The sequence below is a fragment of the Chelmon rostratus genome, chromosome 3 (genome assembly GCF_017976325.1).
Source record: "Chelmon rostratus isolate fCheRos1 chromosome 3, fCheRos1.pri, whole genome shotgun sequence".
Classification (NCBI taxonomy): Eukaryota; Metazoa; Chordata; class Actinopteri; order Chaetodontiformes; family Chaetodontidae; genus Chelmon; species Chelmon rostratus.
In genome coordinates this window covers 23,188,670-23,207,172 of record NC_055660.1, presented here as the reverse complement: position 1 = coordinate 23,207,172, position 18,503 = coordinate 23,188,670, and the positions used below count along the sequence as shown (strand labels likewise).

General features: G+C 42.8%; 2 protein-coding genes across 2 annotated transcripts in view; one reads left to right on the top strand and one right to left on the bottom strand.

Annotated features, from left to right (window-relative positions):
• The window catches only part of nomo (nodal modulator), a 39,707-nt gene extending 32,898 nt beyond the window's left edge, over window positions 1-6,809 (bottom strand). Inside the window, 16 exon segments of the mRNA XM_041933166.1 lie at window positions 674-865; window positions 971-1,049; window positions 1,152-1,307; window positions 1,550-1,680; window positions 1,770-1,953; window positions 2,247-2,344; window positions 2,615-2,729; window positions 3,031-3,176; window positions 3,319-3,501; window positions 4,042-4,189; window positions 4,262-4,407; window positions 4,495-4,580; window positions 4,658-4,813; window positions 4,943-5,091; window positions 5,251-5,515; window positions 6,668-6,809. Coding sequence (XP_041789100.1) covers window positions 674-865; window positions 971-1,049; window positions 1,152-1,307; window positions 1,550-1,680; window positions 1,770-1,953; window positions 2,247-2,344; window positions 2,615-2,729; window positions 3,031-3,176; window positions 3,319-3,501; window positions 4,042-4,189; window positions 4,262-4,407; window positions 4,495-4,580; window positions 4,658-4,813; window positions 4,943-5,091; window positions 5,251-5,515; window positions 6,668-6,683 — 2,250 coding nt within the window. The 5' untranslated portion in view covers window positions 6,684-6,809.
• Window positions 6,810-8,731: 1,922 nt separating this feature from the next.
• On the top strand, window positions 8,732-18,362 carry tmc5 (transmembrane channel like 5). Its single transcript, XM_041934153.1, has 20 exons — window positions 8,732-8,805; window positions 9,262-9,485; window positions 9,641-9,712; window positions 10,941-11,054; window positions 11,185-11,287; window positions 11,590-11,671; window positions 11,798-12,058; window positions 12,272-12,414; window positions 12,566-12,710; window positions 13,014-13,166; window positions 13,435-13,601; window positions 14,307-14,382; window positions 14,493-14,590; window positions 14,686-14,781; window positions 14,914-14,989; window positions 15,545-15,678; window positions 15,875-16,048; window positions 17,119-17,197; window positions 17,357-17,443; window positions 17,526-18,362. The coding sequence occupies exons 1-20, from the start codon at window positions 8,732-8,734 to the stop codon at window positions 17,994-17,996; spliced, it is 2,829 nt and encodes a 942-aa protein (XP_041790087.1). The 3' UTR covers window positions 17,997-18,362.
• Window positions 18,363-18,503: the final 141 nt, after the last annotated feature.

Sequence of the window (18,503 nt, the reverse complement as noted above, 5' to 3'; positions counted from 1 at the left end):
TGTGTATGTGTGTTTTGTTCTGTTTCCCTATCTTGTTTTGCTTTGTCATTAGGACTGTGGTGACGCAGGAAGTGTATATGATGTAGCTTGCATATACGGAGAAATTTTAATAAAACCTTAAAATAACAAAATGGAGTCACAGTAATGTTAAAAGGAACATGGTTACAGTTTAGTATTTGTACAAATGTATCAGTTCTTTGCATTATTATGCAACCTCAGAGTCATTCATTATGATAAATGGTAGATGTAAAAACACCTAAGATGAGCACACTGTCAATGTAAAAGTTATTAAAGTAAGAAAACACTAGTGTTAATACATTTAAAGTGCATAAAATTCAGAAAGTTTTTTTCATCTCCAGTGGTTAAAGTAAGTCCTTCTCAGAAGGAAAAGATAACAGTAGGGAAACACACCACAAAAACATGTCAACAGGAATGACTGTTTTGGTTTAAGAATACTTTGCGGCTTCTAAATAGCTTTAAAATAATCAGATTGTCAACAAAAGAACACTGAGAAGACAAGACACATTAATGTAAGCAGGCCCATAGTAGCTCCCAGCGTATAGTGTTTTCACAATAAAAAAAGAAGAAACTTGAAGATATTAATTCAAACACTTTTCTACTCCAGCTCATCTGTCCAGTCCTGTATCTGTAGTTTCCGGCCCTTGCCTCACACGTGTGTGGAGGAGTCAGGAGGCGGGTGTGCCAGGAACACGCTTTCATTGAAATTGTTGGAGAAGCTGGTGTGGTAGCTGGGGCTGCTTCTGCTGCTTCTGCGAGGCTGGGATTTGGACACCGGGGACTGGACAGCTGAGAGCTTCTGGGCCTGGCACAGCTTCTGGATCAGGAAACGCTTGTCACGGCCCTCCTGGGGAACAAAATGATACACAGATTGTAGATCCCAATTCTGGCGATAACTCAAATGATGATCAAGCATGGTCAACATGTCATTTGGAAAAGAGAGTAAACCTACCATTGCTAGCTGCTCCCTTAGCTGGTTAATAACTCTCTTGTGAGCACCAGCTAGTGCGATCACATAAAACATGGCCAAACTACAGGGGGGAAATGAAAATGTTTCAAATTACAACAAAAGGGAGAAAGAGCATCAATTTTGCAATGATCATCAATGCTGGAACATTGACAGAAACACGCACCATGTAACAACAAAGAAGGAGACAGCGAAGGCCTCTGATGACAGAGTGTAGAGGAGTGTCTGGATGCCGCTGGGCAGCTGGGATACTGTAGTTGGCAGCACCTCCCAGGAGGTGTTGTAATTAACAAACGGTCCACAGGCCTGGGAACAGTTTATTCTGTGTAACAAGGGATGCATGAATGAGTATATATGCCAAGAGAAACATCTATGCAGTAGCAACAAGGGATCAATGCAGAGGAAAGAAATGACAAACATCCTGCCTCTATTTATATTCAGCAATAACACTCATGAGACAAATACTGGCCTCTGATGTCAATTCAACACTCAGGGTTTGATTAAAGCTGCAGAGGAGCAGATTTGATATCACCTAATAGACTGAATCAACAGAGAATTACTCACTGGGCCACACTAACAGTGACAGGCAGACAGGCCAGAGCCAGGCCTATCAGCAGCACCCCCAGGAAGAAGAAGTTGGAGCTGGAGGCCCGAAACGGACGCGTGGCTGGACGGCAGTTGTTTACCAATGAGACCTATAAACAAGCAGCAGAGAGGTAACAGAAACTCTGCCTCTAATTTTGACCCGTGTGTGTGTGTATATATATACACATTCAAAACATACCTTTTTGATATAGAAGATAAAGAAGTATTTAATAGTGCAGATGGCAGGCAGCAAGGGGCTGTAGAAGGTGCCGATCCAGCAGATGGTCTGACCGTAGACGATCTCCAGCACGTTCTGAGGAATAGCAAACTCCTGCTGGCCCCACCACTTGGCCAGACCACAGTCACAGTGCTTCACTATCAGCCTGAGGAGTACGAGGCGACACAGTGACACTGTTACAAATGACTAAAGAACAAACGATGAGACATACTTCCACCTAAAGGTGTTACCAGAGGAAAGCCAGGAACATTAAATGCGATGACACAGAATAAAAAATGCTTGACAAAGGCTTAACTTACCAAGTCATACAAAGACTGACTCCCTTTATAAAAATCTAACTCTTGAAATGCCTTAAGATGATCACATTTCATCCACAAAACCACTCCAAGCTTTAAAGATTCTTTTGCAATGAAGACGATGTTCACTTTGAGGACTTACTTCCTGGGAAACTCCACAAAGATGGTGACTGCAACAATGATGATGAAGTCAAAGATGGTGAGTTTGTACATCTCCTGGCCCACGCGAGTCTCCCAACACTGTGGACAACAACACAGAGGAAGACAGACGCACAGATAAAACATATGTAGAATATATCTCGATAAGACCGGAGGGAAGAGACTCGTCCTGGGATCAGTTTCACCGTGTGGGAACAAAGGACAGAACAAATGCAGCGCTCACTTTTTTTAATCAACATCAACTTATTAACATTACAAAATGACATCTTATTATCTTTATAACACATTAGATAGTTTCAGGAAATTCATGCATGTGGACGCAGAGATAAAAGTGAGTTTTTTATGACTTACAGAGTAAAGCAGGTGGTTATAGCCACAGATGCATGGCTCCTCTTTACATTTAGTGATCTGAGACCAGAGGGAGAAGAGCAAAACTCCAATACTGGTCAGCCGCATGAAGACACACCTGCGAACAAAGGAGGGAGGAAGAAAAAGAGAGAGAAAGATGGAAAGAAAGAAACTGAGTTCATGTTTTTAAAGATGGCTGTTCAGCAGTTTACTGATACTGGCCACATTATCTTTTCTTTTCCTGAGTTTTCCACATTTTTGTCATTTTACTGACTTTATGTATGAAATCCTCCTCTTTAAATGGCAAATTGCCATTTTTCCCGCTAGCATTTGTTTCCTGATGCAATTACTCTTCAAGTTAAACATCGTTGTTAAGAGAAAGGATGAGTAAGCGGTCAATGAGGGGAAATCTATTGTACCTCATGAGAGTGAAGCGGATCTCGAAGGCAGGCGAGTAGTCCTCGTAATTGATGATGATGGAGAAGAGGAGGGGGGTGATGAAGTTGGCCAGCGTGATAACGATTGAGGGTAGATACTCGTAGATGAGATCCACGATGAAATTCTCCTGCAAGCACAAAGTGTCACTGAAAATGTGATCATCTGGACACTTCGAAGTTTGAACAGAGCTTCTAGTCATGACAAGCTGTTACTCAGACAGATAGATAATCGTAAAAGGCCGTCAGAGGGCATCAGCATCATTTCTTTACCTTTTTATTATTCATCTGGGCTTCCTGGGAAAAGACGGTGGCTACAAAAATGCTGTAGAAGCAGCCGGCCAGAACACCGATGACAAAGAGGTTGAGGAGGAGGCGGATGAGGTAAATCCGACACTTCTCTTTGCGGGTGCGATCTGCTATTTTCTGTTTGATCCTCTCCTCCTCCAAATCCGTCTGGGGGTATAAGAACGGGTCACTTTAGAAAGAGGCAGGTTAACATTCGTGGATAACATTTTCAACAAGCAACTCGTTCATAAACAAAAAAAAAGCCAGCGGTCTACGTGACGAGCTTTTTGACAGCGCTGCAAGTACGGATTTTTTTCATGCGATTAATGTGTCGGTTGTTCTCATGATTAATCGTTTAGCTTATAAACTTGCTTCTTTTGTCCAACCAACAACGCAAAGACTCTTCATTTACTATCATGAATGACAAAGAAAAGCAGCACATCCTGACACTGACGAAGCTGGAAGCAGCACGTTTCATATTTTAGCTTGAAAAATGACTGAAAAGATTAATCAATCATCAAAACAGTTAATAGTAAAAATGAAACATCCTGAAGACAGTGAGAGGTAATAATCATATTATAAACCATTAAAAACCATCCCAAACTTCTATTTTGTCTTGGAAACTCTCAGCATGCACGCAGCCACTGATCTTTTTCATGCGCCTGCTAAATTCTGTCCTATAAGACGTCACGTTGGGAAGCAACTAACCCTGAGCTCATAGAGTAAACTGCTTCTCTTCAGCTTCGAGGCGTTCTCGTTGGTGATGCAGAAGTCCCAGCCTGCAAAAATCTTATTGCAAAAGCTCTGAAAGCGATCCTCATCTTGAACCAGGTTGCGTTTGAATCCTGTGGCAGACCTTGAAGAAAAGTAAGTCAGAAACTGATCTGTGGAATAAATTCAATTCCTCACGAGTCTGCCCTTTCGGTACCTTTTCACAATCCAGATGAGACTGAGGAACAGGTAGGCTATAGTGACCAGCAGGTAGGCCAGCGGCACATTGTAGGTGATGTTTGGAAAGTGTATTTTGTCCACCTTGTAGTAGCCATAGAAAAGATAGGTCTGTTCCAGAAAGCCCTGCAGATTGAGCACAGGAGGTGAGTGACGAAAGCAAATGCAAACTGCTTGTCTTCTTCCAGAGAAACGATAAGTGCGAGGACTTACTCCCCCGGACAGCAGATCTGTAATGTGCTCGTGAAAGATGACCAGACCGCGACGGGCGCTGCTTGGATACACGCTGCACACGCTTCCTGTGGAGAAACACGGGAAAGCATAAGCTTCAGAGCACTTCAGGCTTGGTGGGGCAAACAAGCAAGCGTCCTCTCACCATCATTCTGGTTGTAGGTGATATTGCCTGAGGCGCGGGGGGCGACGATGATGGGCAGCATGACGAAGCTGAACATGAGCAGAAAGATGACCAAGTTGAGCATGACCAGGAAGCGCAGGAAGGAGAAGTAAGACAGGATCCCTGTGCCAAACATCCCTATTGAAAGTAAAGGAGAGGAGAGCGAGAAAACTTGGTAAACTTTCTGTTAGAGCAGTTCATGTCGGCCATCCTGAACAGAAATCAATAAAAGTCTCTGCGTCTGAGGATCCAGCTTTCATCTCTCACCCTCTATCAGGTGGATGTCTCCCCTCCACAGCTTCAGGGAGCTCAGCCATTCTTGACCGTCATCCCTCAGCCTCCTCAGATACCTGCGGGTGCTTCGTCTCAACTGGCTCCAACTGCTGAGCTCTCGGGCCTCCTCCAAGCGCTGTGTACTAACAGGTCAAACACACTGATTGTTGAGAATATACGTAATATCATACCTTCTACATAGCGAACAAAAAATATCGATTAAACATTGAACATTTTCAATCCCATCTGTTTAACTTCTCTTTTCAAGAGGCTGGTGAGGATACGATAATGATCTTTCCTACTTGTCTCTGCGTTTCTCGGCCATGGACTTGGCCAGCTCCCGGATGGGTCTCTGCTCCGTCTGACCCTTCTGCTTCTCCTCCTGTCTGCTGATGGTGCTCACGCCCCATTTCCCACTGCCGGTGGAGGCGAGCCGACCTCTAGAGCTGCTTCTTCGCTTGGTGGCACCAGTCGACGACTTCCTGCGGTACAGCAGGGACTGGTAGCTGGGGAGCTGGTCCAGCAGTGGGTTACTGGTGACTCTGCCGCTCCGATCAGTGTAGAAGACTTTTAAAAAGATGGAAAAATGCGTTTGGTAAAGTGGGAGTGAAGGAATTCGCCGTTTAAAACCATCCCAGCTATTCAACTCCAACAGCTGCGATATGGTTACAACTGGAAACGTAATAATCTTCACCTGTGGGAACAGGTGTTAGCTAGACAAGACAAAAACACTGCAAAACAAATCTGAAGGCAATTCAAATCCAGTATCTTAATGTGTTTGATGCTCTCTGAAATCAGAATATGTCTATTTATAATTAATGGTTTTAAAATTCCTCCCCATCCATTATAAGTGTCAATATTTAGTTAATTTATCCTTGAAAGGACACTTCATTTTATCTTGGCCTGTCATAAATTCTGTACAAGGGAGTTTCCCAACAGAAACAGTTATGAATCCAAACACGTGTCACACACGTTTGGATTCAGGCAACTTGTTGATGAGGTAGTCTGACTCGTCTTTGTTTCATCTCTGTCGATCAGAGAGTTCATCCACACTTTAATATCCTGAGTGGGACTGGATATATCTGTTATTAATGAATGCTGGGCAACATGATTGTCAATTCGATCAACTCAATGGACTGGATTTCATTAGTGTAAACTTCACAATGCATAAAAAGACATCGGGTCTATTGTGACATAGCATATGGATCTCAGACTGGACGGAAACGTTTAGGGATACATTTTCCAGACTTTCCAGTATCACAACAAATCTTGGGTAAAGGGATGTGTTTTTTTGTTATGAATTATTAGTTTTTGCAGTCATCACAGCTGACAGAGCAGCTCAATCCTGCTAAAAAGTGGAAATAAGCGCGTCGGTTTCTAAAGAAAAAAAAAGTCTGACAGGGACTATTTTTGACTGCCTTGTTCTTTTCATCCAGACAATGGCTAACCGAGCAGCAGACCCAGCAAGAAAAAGATGCCGACAGCGGAGTTTCGTCACGGTACAGAGCTCACTAAACGCCGTGACTAAAGCTCTTCCACACACCCTTTCTTGTGAAGTCGTTCCCCAGCAGAACAAAGTTGTTAGCCATTGTTAGTGGCTATTTCTTCTAACGTAGTAAGTTCGAGGCTAGCGTTACTAGCCGGTTAGCTAACGCTGAAGTACGTTTTAATTAATCTGACTGGTTAGTGAGGACAGCTACAGACACGAGACAAGTTTACCTGAGTCGACCTCCATAGTCCCCTTTTCCGACAGAAGCAAACACTCTGTTTTGGGTAATATTGTTGTTAGCTAACAATTAACCCCGCGGACTCGGTCGACAGGGAGTTGACATTCCGCCATCAGGAAAGACAACACAACTTTTCCCGGAGACGACTTCCTGGATGTGGAGAGCGCCGCAGGTCTGAGCGCACCGCAGCTCATCATGACACCGGTCATTTATTCTGCTTTCTACGTCATAATTCACTGCTTTTCAAATATATGTAGTTATATTATTTAGGTATTTATTAATACTTGATTTTTAGGAATATGCATCATTTTATTATACGTTTTCCTGTATCATTCCATCATATTATACAGGTTTTTAGAATATGTACAATAGTTATAATATTTCGGTATTTATTAATATTTGATTTTTAGAAATGTATGTCTATGTTTTATTGTACATTTCCCTATTTCAATCTGTCTTGTATTTACTGGTTTCAAAATATGTATCTGAATTATTAAAATGTGTAGCAATGTTTTTAATCCTTTGTCTATAAAGTTGTATGAGATTGTTAAAAAAAAAAGAAAGAGGAAAATTAATTAGCTCCTCTGAAATGGTTAAAGGATACTCAGCGATTTAGTGTTGCTCTTAAATTAAAGGTGAGGGACTTGTGAAATATGCATTAAAAGAAGTCTGGTCAAAACATGATGATGCAGAGTTTGAGTTTTGGTTCCTCCTCCAAAAACACTGCATCCTACATTTCCCAAAATGCCACACAGTCTCATCTTCTGTGAGACTCCCCCTGTGTGGTAAAGTCCATGCCCCCTCCATGTTTGTAACACATGCCTGTAGAGATAACCCAGATGACACCTTCAGTATTATTTTTACTCCAGGTCCAAGGAAGAGGTTGTGCAGCTGTTGTTATGGGCTTTATAACCTCCTCCTAATGACAAGTAACTTCAGGTGTAGAAGCAGTAGAGTTTAAGATAAAAAGAAAAATAGGATTTAGATGTATAACAAGATCTCAAGATAAAGAGCATTAAATAGCCTCCAAAAATCAAGTTAGGAATTGAAAAGGTTTTTTATGTCTATGTGAGTGTTATCTCTGACCTTTGCCAGTTGTGTGAAGCAATGAAATTCCAGCTAAAAGTGCTGTGTGTGGACATTATTTATGTCCGGGCCAAGGGAATTGCCCTTAGTTAATGAGGAGTGCAATCATATCAAGTTAGAGTCAATCAAGTAGGAGTTTGATGTGTTTTTTTACGATGCAAAGTGTCACAGTACCTACTCAGAAGCAGTGGACTTTTACCTTTATGGGTTTAGTTGAGCACACACTTCCTGGTAGCCAAACAATGTCATCAAAGCTGGTTCTTAGGCTGATTCACAGGTTACCACCCCCACCCCTCTGCAACTCTACAGCATTTTGTCAGGACTTCCTTCAACTACCATCACAACACGTCCACCAGGTAAGCAGTGTTTGAGAAGACAACAGAATATACTGTAGTTTATCAAGAGTTTTTATTATCTGCACGGTACAGTAAATTTATGATGTACACTATTTGTAGTCTCACTGTATGAGGGTCGTCTGTTTTGCTTCCATTGTTGACTGTAGTTTTCTGTGAATTGTTACTCAGATTTTCCTACTCCGCTTCCTTCAGTGGCTCTGTGTGAGAACCACAGATAAAGGCTACTACGTGTGGTGGAAACCAAACCTACTGTGTGAATTAATGATGAGCAGATGATGAGGATGGGACCAGGAGATTAAATTACACACGCTTTCCCCTCCTGACAATGTAGCCGCCACTCGGAGCTCGGCCTCCACATGTGATGCTGCTTGTTTGAGCTGTATTAAAGTTGAGCTCGGTGGCAGCTGAAGCCTAAATACAACATGTGATGAAGGCTTACGCTCTTGTCTTTCTTTTGATATCCTATATAGTTGCCGTCATCTGTGTTTTTGTTTGTTGAAAAGAGCAAGAACTGGACTATACAAACCACATACGGAGAAGCGGCTGCGACCAGCTGAGCCGAGGGATCACTGTTGTTTTCAGAGAAGAGTGAGAGGATCCATTCAAAGGGTCTCATGACAAGTTACAGCAACGGGGGATTCTTCAACCATGCCTACCATGACAGCGAGACTCTGGAAATTGATAGAAGGTTTGTGCTAATATAATAATATAAAATGTGCATCAGTGACACATGTCCTGGAAGAAAAAAAAAACTTGCTTCTGTTATTTTGACTGATCAGAGAATGTGAGTTACGTATTTTTCTTTTTTGGGGGTAAGAACTTGAGTGTCAAAAGACTGAAAACATTACAGACAGATACACTGGTCCACTGGTGTCTGAAGTTTGCTAATCCTGCACTTTCCTTAGGATATTGTATTTTTAAAATTACCCAAAGCAGAAAAACATCATGTCCATGACAGTCATATCTACTAGATTTGGTTAATTACTGATAATGATCACATCATTATCATGACTCGGAATTCAAGTTCGCTTTATGAAGCGATAACCCCAGCGCTCTAATGTACCATTAACGCTGATAGTATGACCTCATTGATAAGCAGCGTATTTTTCACTTTGCACATTATTTGTTCCGTGTGGTCTTCTAGGTCTTCCGCCAAAACCCACCACACTAACCCCTATGCCGGGGAAGACCCGGCCTGGTGGGGTGACAGGGCAGACATGCATTCGACCGGTCTGGGGGGCAGGGATGATGCTTTAGGGAGGGTGCCCTGGAGGGGCTGGCAGGAGGAGAGCTGGAGAGGGAGGGAGAGTATCCCCATGGGCCTTATCTCAACAGGCCCCGAGAGTCCTTCATGGCAGCATGACCTCAGTGAGTGACCCACATAAACTTCCTGAACGATGGATCTCTGTGAAAACATTCTCATGTCTATACTGCACTGTGCCGTAGAAGACATTATTTAGTGTTGCTAAGTGACACTTCTGTTGACACTCCCGCTCTCCTTCCTCCTCACCTCGTTTATTCAGATCACAGCACGTTCCAAATGCCCCCTCAGCATGGTCGATCGCCTTCTGTTCGACTTCCTTCCTCAGCGTCAGGTAATGCTTAAACTCATCTTACTCCATACTGCAGATGATAGTTTCATTCGAGTCTTCTGTGAGCGCTCGCTGTGTTGCTGTGGCACCGCTAAACAAACACACAAAGCTGTTCAGTCAAGGCAAGAATTAAAAATGAATGTGACATTCATGTTGACCTACTGACTTTAATGATCAGTCCATCTGGATAATTATTAATGGATCTACACAACAACAAATGACAGGTGACAGAGAAAATAAAACAGAGGGATTGTTGGGACTTTTATTCTTGTCCGGTGTTTGTGACTTCACCGTGACCGACATGTCCTGTAACTCAGTCCTTGTACAAGTACTGACCATACCTTCAGCTTTCAGCTTCAGTTTTCAACAAGGACATCTTTTACATGTTTAGCCATACTAGCAGCATGCATCTGGGGCTGCCAGTATCTGTTGGAAATATTAACATCTGTTGGATGGATTGCAATGAAATTAGATTCAAACAACCACATATTGCTCAGGATGAATTGTGCTAACTTTGGTGATAGCAGGCCCTCCTATCATCAGATCAAATTTTTATTTTGTCCAGTTATGTGTTTTATGACCAAATTCCGGTAATGCCATCAGTAAAATACCTGAACATTAACATTGTCATTCGTTAGCATGCTGACATTTAGCTCAAAGCATTGCTGTGTAAGTACAGGCTCACAGAGCTGCGAGCACGGCTACAGACTAGTCTTGTTTCGATACAGCTTAATTGTATTTTGCGGGATATATCAGTAAGAATCACTGTACTACCTTTGAACAACTGCTGTCACTGTGGTAAAAGAGTTGGCACAGCGGACCCTGACAGCGTGCAACAGCTACAGCTGGTAGAAATAGGTAAAGATGATGGAAACTCAGTGCATGGCAGCACCCACATTATCTCTGTTACACTCTTATTGCACTGCTATCAGCTGGGGTTTCAATCAGTGTATTTGCAGTAGATAATACACACATCTCAAAGTTTATGTGCACTGGTTCATTAGGACATTTTGAACAAAAGATTAAGTAAATATCTGTCAAGCTGTGATGGGAGAGTAAATGTTGAAATGTGTGCGCGGCTGCAGATGCTACATTTAAAAATGCCAAACTTAATGACTGTCATCCTGTTTCTGATCCCTTTTTCCCTTAAATACCAAGCTTGTTCGAAAGTACATGACAATTACACGTTCCCAGCAAAAGCACATTCTTCTCTCCTGGTTTGTTCATCCAGGTAACACAATGAGGTGGAGGGGAATTACAATGAAAAGGATGAGCATGTTCCCCAGCGACGACCCTACCCATCTAGCTTTCACAGAGGATGCCATCAGGGATGAGATGGAGAGTGGTACGAGACTGTGATGGGTGTCCGATTATTCCGTCAATATATGTGAAGTGTGTCATTTGATCTGTACTCTGGATAGTAGCCTGTGTGTAGGTAACAGGTAGGGCTTGTCTTGTCATCTTGTGCGTGACAGAGGAACAGAACCTGGTCAAGGAACTCGTCGCCCTGTCGACACAAGACCGAGTCCGGGCCATTCGGGACCTTCCGATGAGCTTCGAAGAGAAGAAGCTTATCAGGTGGGTTTTGACTGACAATCAGGTAAAGACGATACTCTTCCCTCTCAGTGCTGTTCTCGGCGCTGAGTTAATCATTACGCCCAGCTGAGAACCATAAAACAAGGGTCTGTATACAAAGACAAGGTGGTGCTGTGGTGTTGCAATGCAGATCACTGGGGGAAAAGTTACACTGAGCAGATACATACACATACATACACACTGCTGTCTTGTTTCAAGGTATATAAAACAATTTAAAACAGTTTAAATGATGATGTTACTAATGAAATGATCAAATCAGATTGTGCTCTACTTTACCGCCGCAGGGGCCAAGTACTGGCATTCAAGTCTGCTACCCAGTCTCGCCAGTTCACATGTTTTGCAGATTGCTCTGAGAACATGTCACTGGTGAGTGTTTCATCCATAAAAGCACAAGATGTTGCAACATCACACTCAGATGACTCATTCTGAGTATATCCAGCTGATTCATCGCCTGTGCTAGCGTGCTATACGAGTCACAAGCTGTTCTCTCAGTCCTTCCGCAGGTGCGGCTACTCCATAGGGTCAGCCAGGCAGACCCTGGAGCTGTGGCAAGGCGTCATGAAAGAGATAGGCGGCAAGTTTGGCACCAGTGTCCTCACCTACTTCCTGTTCCTCAAGTGGCTGCTCATGTTCAACATTTTCTCCTTCCTGGTCAACTTCGGCTTCATCACCATCCCGCAGCTCGTTCACGACCCCACACCCAACATACCTCCCAATGTGAGCTTCAGGGGGCTGGAGATCCTCACTGGAGCTGTGAGTGGAGCCTCTCACCACACTGCATACCTTTGTCTTCTTCTTCTTTATCTTCTTATGAGACCCTTGGTATACAGCATACCATACATAATGCATAATGCTGAAAACAGTCACCCATGTTAGATGATATTTGATTAGACTTGAACTCCTCTTTCTGGACAAAGCAGACTGAATGTTTTCCAGCGCATAGTGAATGTGTTTTGGCTTCTCCAGGGTTACTTCAACTCCACCGTCATGTACTATGGTGGCTACAGCAATGAAACCCTGGTGGGTCTGGTGGAGTACAACATGCAGCTGGCCTATTTCTTCACCATTGCACTCTACATGGTGCTGTGTGGTATTGCACTCATATTCAGGTCAGTCTATTTGTCACGTGACATAGATCACACTATTCGGGGCTTATTTATTATCATTTATTTGTCTAATTTTCAGTCAGGTTAACAATACTTTCAATAGAAAAAAAATGCATGCTCCCTATTTTTGCAATCTCTCTCTGTCCTCACGCAGCATGGCCAACTCTTTTAAGAAAAACTATGTCCTGGCAGACCAAGTTTCAAACAGTGCATGGCAGCTCTTGTGCAGCTGGGATTTTAGTATTACCAATGAGAGAGCAGTGAGACAGCGTAAGAACAACCTACGAGTCCAACTGAAGGTGAGTATTACCACTTTTCTTATTCAAGACCAAGACAGGAAAGAGAGCAGTGTTCTGCAGGCACATCTGAGCGGCATCTTTGAATATATACAGCACATATTCACTCATTTCTATTTTTCAATTTGCTGCTCTGAACTTCGTAGTTACATTCTGGAAATAAGCCCTGGCTGCAAATGACACTTTCACAATAAGCTTTCAACAAATCTCAGGCACTTAGCTTTCGGAGGTTAATCCCCGTTTAAAGGCACAACACACATCTCGTTATTTTTTATCAGCAATTTTGTCCCCTTGCCGTCTCTTCAGGAGTCGTTGTCAGAGAAGGCCCAGAGGGAGCTGCTAACCCTCTCTGAAAAGCTGAAGCACTTTGGGGTTCATCTTGGTTCCTGGCTCCTCTCCACCAGCTTGGCTGTTGGCTGTGGCGCCAGCATCTATTATCTCTGCCAATATGAACAGCAGGTACACGAGTCAAGACTGAGTAATTAGTCGTATTGTTAAACTGGAATCATTGCTTTTGCTACAGGGAACAAGTAGTTCTCGTTGTCCCATTAAAACCAATGTCAACAGGACAATGTCCTCGCCTGCACGCTTCCCTTTGTGTGCACGTGCAGAGGAACTGACTGTAAAACATCAGGTCATTTACAGGCGGTGGAGGGTTTGATTAATTTTATTGCACACAGCATTCGTGATCTAACACTATCCTGCCCCCAATCTGTTATCTTTATAGAACACAACAGATGCTGCCAACTGGTCTCTGCTCCAGGAGGCGCAGACTCTCCTGGTCCCCTTCGTGGTGTCTCTAATGAACCTGGTGGTCCCGCTCTTCTACTCCCTCTTCAACAAGTTTGAGCGCTACTCCAGCCAGCGCAGACAGATCTACACTATGGTAGTCAGGTTGGATAGCAGGAACTCTGGTTTCTATTAAGGAGGGAGAAAATTGTACATGAAAAAACACATTAAATTAAGGATTTTTTAAATGAATTCAGAAACTATGCTTCTTTGCTTTCTTGCTGAGAGAAGAAGAAGATTGATACCACCCTCATGCCAGCAATAGAAGCTGGAGTCAGGCAGAGGCTGATTATCTTATCTTGTTTTAGCTTAGCATAGAGATAAGTGATCTATTTTGTTTCTCAGAATAGGAGGAAACAGCAGAACTGGGTCTGCCTGAAGGAAACAAAACCACCTACCAGCATCTCTAAAGCTCACTCATCAACATGTAATACTCCATTTCTTTAATCCGTACAAAAAAGTCCAGATGAGTCCCCCAAAACGTTCATTTTTATCTTATTTTATTTTATTGCAATTTCTTTGTACAGATTAAAGAAACTAGATATAATGTGTTAATTAATGAAATTAAGAAGTGCTGGCACAGTAGGTGGAGTTTGTTACCTTCGGCTGTTGTCCCGTTTCCAGTCTTTATGCTATGCTAAGCTAATCGGCTGCTGGCTCCAGCTTCATATTTAGTGCACAGACATGAGAATGATTTGAATCGTCTCATCTAAATCTTGCCAAGAAAGCAATAAACATATATAAATGTCAAACTATTATTTTCATGATTAAAAATGCTTGAAATCTTTTTTTTTTTATTTCACACTTCAGAAATGTGTTACTCAAGATGTCCATTCTGGCTGTCCTGTGTTACTACTGGATGAATGTGGTGGCTGAGAAGTTTTCGGTACGTTTGACAGGGATTAACCCTTGATTTCTGTCTTTAATCACACCAACATTAGTTTCATCACTGGACGTTGTTTGTAGAGACTCCTTAACTGAACGTGTTCTCCACAGTGCTGGGAGTCCATGGTGGGACAGGCTTTGTACCGGCTGGTCATTGTTGATTTCCTTTTTCTGATGCTGGGGTCTTTCTTTGGAGAGTTTCTTAGCAAGTGAGTCACACACTTGTCTGCTTGTATTCTTCACTCAGTCGTAGAAATGGAAGAAGTTCACCTCAGTTGTAACTCATGTTCATGTTGTGTTACAGCGTGATTGGGACGAGGTTATTTCCACGTCTGGGGGTGCCAGAGTTTGACGTAGCCAGAAATGTCCTTGAGCTCATCTATGCACAGACTCTGGCCTGGTAGGAACAACACGTCCAACACGTCCAACACTTCCAGCATGATCTAACAACTCAGCGGGATTAAAACCAGGACTTGTCTCAACGCTAGTTTACTATTAAAAGTTATTCTTATCTTTAATTTCCTCTCCACAGGGTTGGAATCTACTTCGCTCCTCTGCTGCCAGCCATCCAGATTCTCAAGTTTTTCATCTTGTTTTACTTAAAGAAGGTGAGCACAGGCCCATGAGGTTTAGAGGCCTTGGTGACTGTAAACTGAACTACCATGATGACACACTGCCGTAGGCAGACACAATGCCATCGCTGCCTGAGCTGCTGTATCTACTGTTTTAGGCTCACGTTACTCTATTTGTGCATCTGGTTCAATAATTAATTGAAAGCTTTTCATCCCTTTGACCGCATGCTTTAATTTTCCATTATGGAACGGACAGACAGGGTTTTGGATTTATGGCGCAACCTTTTTGGTTGCACTGAACTAGGCACGGCCAATCAATCCCAGAAGAGTAAATGAACTGAATACAATTGGTAACTTGACCCAGGCTCAGCTGGTGTTGTTGAATGTTTCATGAAAATGCTGAAGGACCTTTGAAGCAATGCTATTCAAAGCTCTGATGAGGCCTCTGTGTTTTCTCTTATGGAGAGAAATGGATATGATGTTTAAACTGAAATGAACTTGTGGTTTAATTATTGCTGGAATAATGGGTGAAAATGGTGTTTGTGCTGTATGTCTTTGTTCACGTTTTCATGTTTTCTACCACTTCCCCAGGTCAGCCTGACCCAGAACTGCCAGCCACCGCGGCGGTCAGGCAGAGCAGCTCAGATGCAAACCATCTTCATCGCCCTCCTCTTCTTCCCTTTCTTTGTGGGAGCCCTGTCCATGGTTGCATACACTGCCTGGAGGTACGAATACATGACCTGTTTTGACCATTATAAACTTTAATGTCATATAAATGGCCTGGAGAAAAAAAAAAAACATTGAAGGACATAAAAAACAAAACAAAACTGGTCCTCGACACATGCTGCATTCTTAACCAGTGCAAAAATTCCCCCAAAGCAAACCTCAGTCTCGTTCTGTCCATCTTGTCCTGCTCTGTAGCCTGACTCCCTCACAGCAGTGCGGTCCTTTTCGGACACTCAACAATACCTTCAGTGTGGTCGGAGTCTGGATAGATGGTCTGGAGGAGATCCCTGGTTCTCAGTGGGTCATCTGGATCTTCGAAAATGTCATCAGAAGTGACATCTTCTACTTTTTTATCACGCTCATCATCATGTGAGTTCACTGTGCAGATGCTATGCTGTGTGTATGTTGTGTGTGTGCTGCATGTATTGTGTTGACGCAGATAAAATCCAGTTGTGAATCAGTTTTTCCAATACACATTTCCACCGGGCCTAGAGGTCAAACACAACAACCACAAGTTTTGTCTAGTCTGCTGCTCAGAAGTTACACTTAATGCTCCCCTCAAGGTCCATTTGGTAGCTCTTCTGAAGCTTTCAGTCACATGATATTTATCAGCAGATAAGGATCATGTCTCATGGAGTTGTAGATTTACAAGTTAATTTTTAAAAAAAAGTGAGATCTCATCAATTATGCCGTAGAAGTTGAGACTGAAAGTTCATTATTGACTCTGAAAACAAAAAAATCTCACCCAAGGGTTCATTTAGTAGCTGTACACGCGCTTTCGATCATATCACATGGTCTTCACCAGTGAAAGATTTGTGCATGTTTCGCAGTTGCAGAGCATCAACTAAATGTCTAAATGTACAGTCATGCTAGTGGCTCTATGAGGCTGTACTCTGAGCTAAATGCTAATGTGCGCATGCTACCATCTTCTCAATGACAGTGCTAACATTCACGTTTCGTGCATGCTAACATCAGCTGCTTAGCACTATACACAACGTATACTGGAGGCTGATCTGAATCTCATTATTTTTGTCAGTGTTTGGTCATAAACTGAAGTAAACTTTGACATCATGGTGGCGCTCAAGTTAACGGATCACCATTTTCATTAGGATTCATCCTCTGGACAGTCCTTTGAAGATATTTCAGTTTTTTTAAGTTTGTGTCATGTCCAAAGCAGTCACCTGTCAGATCAGTGACTTTCAGGTGTGATGGGACACTATGTGCTCTGAACATCAGTGAGTCAGCCATGCAGGGTAACCATGGTGCTCAGTTCAGCAACATAACAATAAAAGCCTGTGGTGGTGCCTTTACTGACTGCAACAATGACAGTGAGCGGTCGTGGCTCTGTTCGTGTACGTGGATTCATCTTTATGAAGCCTAAGTATGCAAATGTCGTCTGTGATTTTATGTCATGTATGCTGTCATGTTTTCCTACTCAGAGTCATTATATACATCTTCTGGCAAGTCACTCAGGGCCGCAAGCAGCTTATTGCTCAACTGAGACAACAGATTGTCAATGTGAGTGTGGTTTGAAAACTATCCTTTAAAATGTGCTTCTGTCTGTTTTTTTCTTTATTTGGTTTGTCTGTTTTGCCTGTGGCTGCATTTGAAATGTATTTTTTATTATTATATTATTCTGTTTCATCTCTCTTCTTCTGTTTCTTTTCTTCTCTCCAGGAGGGGAAAGACAAGTCCTTTTTGTTGGACAAGCTCCAGAACCTCCAGAAATCTAACAAAACAAGCAAACAGAAGAATCAAAAAAAGGTTTGCTTTGGGAAATTTTTCATGCTAACATGCTGACAAGCCTTGTAATTCACCTCACTGCATATTTTCTCCTGTCCTTCAGTACACCAACCGGCGTTCAGGTGACCACTCCTCGGGCGGGCAGTCCAACTCCAACGCCATGGTACAAGCTTTAATCGCTCGCCAGCGGCTTGAAGAAGAGGAGGAGAGATACAGCGCGGGTGGAGTGCCCGTTCCCTCAGACATCACCACCTCCAGCGCTCTGGTTCAGGCCATGTTGGCCCGCCAGAGAGCTGAAGACCAGGATGAAGATTTGTACCACATGGATGACCCTTCACCCTCCAGCGCCCTCGCACTGGCCATGCAAGCCAGGCAGGTGGCGCAGGTTCGCGACAGGGGTGACAACTATAGTACAGGAGGTTTCTCTGAAAACCCTGTCAACACACCGAGCGCTGTCACACTGGCGATGCAAGCCAGGCAGAGAGCAGAGGAACCTCCACAGAACCCCAGCGCTCTCATACAGGCCATGTTGGCCCGGCAGCAGGCCCAGAATGAGTACGATGACGGTTACTAAACTTCATCTTAACGTGGGAGAGGAACAGAACTGAAAAGACCAACAGAATGGATTCCTTTAAGATTACTGCAATCACACTTAAATCAGGTAACCATTTCTGTTGTCACCCAGAGACGAATCAGCAGCAGTAGCAATGGGATGATTGTTTTTTTACTTTTAGAACTGCAGTACATTCAGTCCTGTTGTATATGCAAAAGAACAAAGTACTAAAATAGCTCCTGACGCAGGACTAGGAGAGAGTGCCGGTCCACCTCTTCATGCACCTTTTTAATGAATATATTTTCATATATAGTGTTTTTATGACTGCATATAAGCCTTGTAAGATAAAAAAAGTACTATAGCATGATATAGACTAGGTCATGTCTTGTGCCATTTATAATGTAATTTGATCATAAACACAAGTTATTAATTATGTATATATTCTCACCACAGCATAAGAAAATGAATAAATAACACAAATAAAACCACCACTGTCCTTTACATTACCTTGCAAGAAATTTCTTTTGA